The sequence below is a fragment of the Myotis brandtii genome, unplaced genomic scaffold, assembly GCF_000412655.1.
Source record: "Myotis brandtii unplaced genomic scaffold, ASM41265v1 scaffold435, whole genome shotgun sequence".
In the NCBI taxonomy this organism is placed as follows: domain Eukaryota; kingdom Metazoa; phylum Chordata; class Mammalia; order Chiroptera; family Vespertilionidae; genus Myotis; species Myotis brandtii.
In genome coordinates, this window is record NW_005366635.1 from 262,291 (window position 1) to 268,766 (window position 6,476).

Genomic DNA, 6,476 nt, shown 5'->3' on the forward strand with positions numbered 1-6,476 from the left:
GTGGGAGGACAGAAGCTGGTGCGCGTCTTGCTGTGGCTGTGGGCGGCCGCTTCCTCAGCCCGACGGGGTCCCTCTTCCCCAGCCCGACCAGGAAGTCGTCACCGTCCCGGACCTGGGAAGCCTGTCCTCCCCTCTGATGGACACGGAGAGGAACCTGGGCCTGCTGCTCGGGCTGCACGCCTCCTTGTGGGCGGCCGCTTCCTCAGCCCGACGGGGTCCCTCTTCCCCAGCCCGACCAGGAAGTCGTCACCGTCCCGGACCTGGGAAGCCTGTCCTCCCCTCTGATGGACACGGAGAGGAACCTGGGCCTGCTGCTCGGGCTGCACGCCTCCTACCTCGCCCTGAGCACACCGCTCTCGCCCGTGGAGGTCGAATGCGCCAGTAAGAAACACTCGCTCCCACTCGCCAGCCGTGGCTGTTTCAGGGCTCGTGTGCGCAGGAGCCGGTGGCGTTTGCAGAGCGCTGAGCCCTGCGTGCGGGGGGAGGACAGAGGGCCTCGGGGTTGACTGTCGGGCTGGGAGGATGTTTTGGGAGCACAGTTCTTGAGGAACATCTGCGGGGCCACCGTCTGTGCTTATGTGGAGTCCCCGTCCGCACGGATGGACAGCCCCTGCCTCCCACGGGGTGCTGGCTCCCAGGACCTGTCCGTGCTGTGTGCTCCGTGGTCTCACTGTGACTGCTGCCCATGCCTCCCTTCAGGGATCCCTGCCAGGCGCGGCAGAGCGAAGGGGGTGGGTGGTCCGGCGTCTGTCACGGGAGAGCTGGCTTCCCGCTGAGCCCTGCTGCTCTCCCTGGGGTTGGGGAGCGGCGCCTCAGGCTGCTGTCCGTGCGCTTGCTCCCTAGAGTGGCTGCAGTCATCCATCTTCTCGGGAGGCCTGCAGACCAGCCAGACCCACTACAGCTACAACGAGGAGAAGGACGAGGACCACTGCAGCTCCCCCGGGGGCACCCCTGCCAGCAAGTCCCGCCTCTGCGCCCACTCGCGCGCCCTGGGCGACCACTCCCAGGCGTTCCTGCAAGCCCTGGCGGACAACAGCATCCAGGACCACAACGTGAAGGTGAGGCGCCCCCAGGGGGTGTCTATGTCGATCTGGATGCCGAGAGGCCAGCACCGCCTGCTCTTCCATCAGCTTCCCGGGCTTGGCTGACGGGTTCTTGGGGGGCCGCATGGAGGTGAGGGGGAGTCGGCTCGACGTGCCCGCGAGGGTGTGGAAGCCTTGCTGGTGGCCATGCGTGGGGCTGTGCCCGGGGTTAGAGCCATGGCCGCTCGGTGCCGACAGTCACCTCCCTGCGGTCTGTGGCAGGACTTCCTGTGCCAGGTGGAGAGGTGCTGCAGGCAGTGCCACCTGACCACCCCCATCAGCTTTCCCCCCGAGCACCCCGTGGAGGAAGTGGGCCGCCTGCTGCTGTGCTGCCTCTTGAAGCACGAAGACTTAGGTAGGAGCCGCATGTTCACTCCCGAGGCCTCTGACTCCCGCGCCGGCCGCAGCTGTTCCACGGCCGCTTGTCCCTGTCTCTCCAGGGCACGTGGCGCTGTCTCTGGTCCACGCCGGCGCGCTCGGGGTCGAGCAGGCAAAGCACAGAGCGCTGCCCAAGTCGGTGGTGGACGTCTGCCGGGTTGTCTACCAGGCCAAGTGCTCGCTCATTAAGGTGGGTCGGTCCTGACGCTCCTTCGGGCTGTGCGGACGGAGGGCCGGTCGGTTGAGGGTCCGTGGTTAAGTCGTCCCTTCGTCTCTGACGGGTAGACGCACCAGGAGCAGGGCCGCTCCTACAAGGAGGTCTGCGCGCCCGTCATCGAGCGCCTGCGGTTCCTCTTCAACGAGCTGCGGCCGGCCGTGTGCAACGACCTCTCGGTCCTGTCCAAGCTGACGCTGCTGAGCTCCCTGCCCCGCTGGCGGCGGGTGGTCCAGAAGATCATCCGCGACGGCAGGAAGAAGAGGGGTGAGGACCGGCGGGCCGGGCGGAAGGGGCTGCCTGGGGCTGTGTCGGGTGGGTTGACACCGTGGCCGCTGCGTGACCTTCGACCTCAGCCCCAGAGCCCGTTATGTGCGCTCATGGCTCCTCCTCCAGTCCTGCTTCCCTGCCCATGAGCTACGGCCAGAGTTTGCCTTTGGAAAACGTCTTTCTCTAAGTCAGAAGGAGCGTTGGCTCGACACAGGGAATGGCATCAGCTTCAGTTGCAGCCTCACGAACAAAGGTCGCTGCTGCTCCTGTGGCAGCACCGGCCTGAGTGTCTCCCATAGACCAGCCGCCCTCGAAGGCCAGGTGTCACCATCTGGCCCTTCAAGCAGAAGCTGGCCGGCCCTGGGGCTCCCCTTCTTTCCTGTGGCACTCCCCCATTCTTTTCCCAACCCAGGCGGCCAAGTGTCCTTACAGTGAGAGTGTTTGTGGTACTTTTGTCGTTTGAACGTTTCAGTTCACCATGAATATTAAACATGTGTGTCCTTTACCTTTATGTAAATTGAAGTATTTCTGAATTTGAAACTACATTTAAGTAAGTGGCTTTTATGATGAATGATGCTGTCACCGTAGTTCCTAAGAAGCCAGAATCTACTGATGATGAAGGGAAAATTGGAAACGAAGAGAGTGATTTGGAAGAAGCTTGCCTTTTGCCTCACAGTCCCGTCCACGTGGACAAAAGACCCCTGACGACTAGATCCCCCAAGGTGAGGCGTGGCCCGTGATCGGGGCTGGCTGCGTGGGAACCGCGCGGCAGAGGGCCTGTGGGTCCCGTCGCTCCGTCCTTGAGTGTCCGTCGGGGAGAGAGCTCGCGGGCTTGTGAGTGTGTGGCAGCCGCCCCAGCGACACCTGCCTGGTGGTGCCCTAGTTGGATCCATCCCTGGAGAAGTACTTCTTTTTTCCTTTTTTTAAAAAAAACCCTCATTCGAGGGCTTTCATTGAGAGAGAGAGTTAGAGAGAGAGAGGGAGAGAAAGCTCGATGTGAGAGAGAAACATCGATCCGTTGCCTCGCCACCTCGAACCCACAACCCAGGCTTGGGCCCTGACTAGGAATTGAACCTGGTCAATGGGATGACGCCCCGCCAACTGAGCCACACCGGCCAGGGCTTTCCTTTCCCTTTAGGACAGTGGTTCTCAATCTTCCTAATGCCACGACCCTTTAATACAGTTCCTCATGTGTGGTGACCCCCAACCATAACATTATTTTCGTTGCTACTTCATAACTGTAATTTTGCTACTGTTATGAATCGTCATGTAAATATCTGATATGCAGGATGTATTTTCATTGTTACAAATTGAATATAATTAAAGCATAGTGATTAATCACAAAAACAATATGTAATTATATATGTGTTTTCCGATGGTCTTAGGCGACCCCTGTGAAAGCTTTCCTGTGGCACTCCCCCATCCACCCTGACCCCTGGGGCTCCCCTTCTTTCCTGTGGCACTCCCCCATCCACCCCGACCCCTGGGGCTCCCCTTCTTTCCTGTGGCACTCCCCCATCCACCCCGACCCCTGGGGCTCCCCTTCTTTCCTGTGGCACTCCCCCATCCACCCCGACCCCTGGGGCTCCCCTTCTTTCCTGTGGCACTCCCCCATCCACCCCGACCCCTGGGGCTCCCCTTCTTTCCTGTGGCACTCCCCCATCCACCCTGACCCCTGGGGCTCCCCTTCTTTCCTGTGGCACTCCCCCATTCTTTTCCCAACCCAGGGGGCCAAGTGTCCTTACAGTGAGAGTGTTTGTGGTACTTTTGTCGTTTGAACGTTTCAGTTCACCATGAATATTAAACATGTGTGTCCTTTACCTTTATGTAAATTGAAGTATTTCTGAATTTGAAACTACATTTAAGTAAGTGGCTTTTATGATGAATGATGCTGTCACCGTAGTTCCTAAGAAGCCAGAATCTACTGATGATGAAGGGAAAATTGGAAACGAAGAGAGTGATTTGGAAGAAGCTTGCCTTTTGCCTCACAGTCCCGTCCACGTGGACAAAAGACCCCTGACGACTAGATCCCCCAAGGTGAGGCGTGGCCCGTGATCGGGGCTGGCTGCGTGGGAACCGCGCGGCAGAGGGCCTGTGGGTCCCGTCGCTCCGTCCTTGAGTGTCCGTCGGGGAGAGAGCTCGCGGGCTTGTGAGTGTGTGGCAGCCGCCCCAGCGACGCCTGCCTGGTGGTGCCCTAGTTGGATCCATCCCTGGAGAAGTACTTCTTTTTTCCTTTTTTTAAAAAAAACCCTCATTCGAGGGCTTTCATTGAGAGAGAGAGTTAGAGAGAGAGAGGGAGAGAAAGCTCGATGTGAGAGAGAAACATCGATCCGTTGCCTCGCCACCTCGAACCCACAACCCAGGCTTGGGCCCTGACTAGGAATTGAACCTGGTCAATGGGATGACGCCCCGCCAACTGAGCCACACCGGCCAGGGCTTTCCTTTCCCTTTAGGACAGTGGTTCTCAATCTTCCTAATGCCACGACCCTTTAATACAGTTCCTCATGTGTGGTGACCCCCAACCATAACATTATTTTCGTTGCTACTTCATAACTGTAATTTTGCTACTGTTATGAATCGTCATGTAAATATCTGATATGCAGGATGTATTTTCATTGTTACAAATTGAATATAATTAAAGCATAGTGATTAATCACAAAAACAATATGTAATTATATATGTGTTTTCCGATGGTCTTAGGCGACCCCTGTGAAAGGGTTGTTCATGACCCAAAGAGGTCGCGACCCACAGGTTGAGAACCGCTGCTTTAGGAGCACATTGTGTCATTATTTATCCCCACTCACTCACTCATTCACTCACTCATCGAATGTCTCCTTGGCTTCCCTGTCCTGGTCCCATTCGTGTGGCTGGTCATTGACTTTGTGTGCCCAGGTCCCTCTTTCCAAAGCGCCTGAGTGTGGGATTTGGAATTCACTTACAAGCCTGGGTGTGGCCTGGCTCTCACCCCTTAGGCCTGCTGGCCTCTGTGTCTGCCTTTGCTGGAGTCGCTGCCTCAGCAGCAGCAGGGGCGACAGCAGCGGGACTCACGTGCCCGCCCACGGTTCCTTTGCAGGACAAGTGGCAGCCACTCCTGAGCACCGTCGCTGGCGTGCACAGGTACAAGTGGCTGAAGCAGAGCGCGCAGGGCCTCCCCCCGCAGTCGGCTCTGCTGGGCACCATCGCCGAGTTCGCCCTCAGGGAGGAGCCCGTGGATGTGGAGAAGATGAGGAAGTGCCTGCTCAAACAGGTAACATCCTGCAGGGAGCGCCCTCCCGGCCGTGCCCGGGCCCTGCCACATTCACCGCGGGTGACACTCACCGCGGCACGCTGTCTTGCAGCTGGAGAGAGCAGAGGTCCGCCTGGAGGGCATCGACACCATCTTAAAGCTGGCGGCCAAGAGCTTCCTGCTCCCGTCTGTGCAGTACGCCGTGTTCTGTGGGTGGCAGCGGCTCATCCCGGAGGGCGTCGACCTGGGGTACCGCTGCAGTCTTCCTAGTTGTGGGGGGGGGGGCGGGGGGGGCAGCACCTTGTTCTGTTCAGGTTGAAGGTCTGGCAGGCGTCTAAGCAGTCTCTTTCTCTCTCTCTCTCTGTGTGTGTGTGTGTGTGGAAGGGAGCCTCTCACGGATTGCTTAAAGGACGTGGATTTGATCCCACCTTTTAATCGGATGCTGCTGGAAGTCACGTTCGGCAAGCTGTACGCCTGGGCTGTTCAGAACATTCGGAACATTTTGATGGATGCAAATGCCAAGTTTAAAGAGCTTGGTGAGTTTAAGAGGACTTCCTGGTTCACAGGCGACATTGAATCGCTGCAGAGGTGACTCAGGGACCACACAAGCAGGCTTCACGGTGTGGCTCCTCGTTACGGGCTGTGGAAACTTGCAGGTGCCGATGTTTGCTCTGGGACAGACGTGAATCACTTTGTACGTTAGAATGTGATCTAAGCTGCTGCACGCTTTCTCGGATGTTAAACTAAACTTTCAGAATTGGGCAGAAGACACAGTCTTGTAGCGTCTTCATAGACAGCTTCCCATACGTCACTGCCACCATCCACCCTGGAGTGTTGGTGGGTGCCGCATGCCTGCGAGAGGCCAGGACTCGCTGTGGGGAGCGCCTGTTCTAGCTGAAAGGGGATGCGTGGCCACAGGGTGCTGAGGAGGGTGCTGTACGCTCTGTAGCGGGTGGGGTGGCTGCGCGGAGTCAGGGTGGCAGGGTTGCCACAGAAGCACGGGCTCCCGCTGTCCACTGGAAAGCAGAAATTTTTAAAATCTTTATTGAAAGTTTTACGTACCCCCCCCCCCCATTGCCCTCTCCCACCTGGAAAACAGGGTTTTTTAACAATTGCGAATGCTCTCTGCGTCGGTGTGTTCTGTGTCCGCGCACGAGCCACTGAGGCCGCGCCGATGCCTTTCAGGGATCCAGCCCGTCCCCCTGCAGACGGTCACCAACGAGAACCCGGCGGGACCCAGCCTGGGCACCACCCCCCACGCGCGCTTCCTGCTGGCGATGATCAGCCTGCTGACCCTGCAGCACAG

General features: G+C 58.3%; 1 protein-coding gene across 1 annotated transcript in view; it reads left to right on the forward strand.

The window, feature by feature from the left end:
* Positions 1-6,476, forward strand: part of LOC102251931 (E3 ubiquitin-protein ligase HERC2) — an 86,271-nt gene that overhangs the window by 34,570 nt on the left and 45,225 nt on the right. The window contains 10 exon segments of the mRNA XM_014546210.1: positions 231-381; positions 844-1,058; positions 1,305-1,437; positions 1,523-1,650; positions 1,746-1,941; positions 2,533-2,666; positions 5,018-5,191; positions 5,283-5,419; positions 5,555-5,706; positions 6,356-6,470. Of these exon segments, the coding sequence (XP_014401696.1) occupies positions 231-381; positions 844-1,058; positions 1,305-1,437; positions 1,523-1,650; positions 1,746-1,941; positions 2,533-2,666; positions 5,018-5,191; positions 5,283-5,419; positions 5,555-5,706; positions 6,356-6,470 (1,535 nt within the window).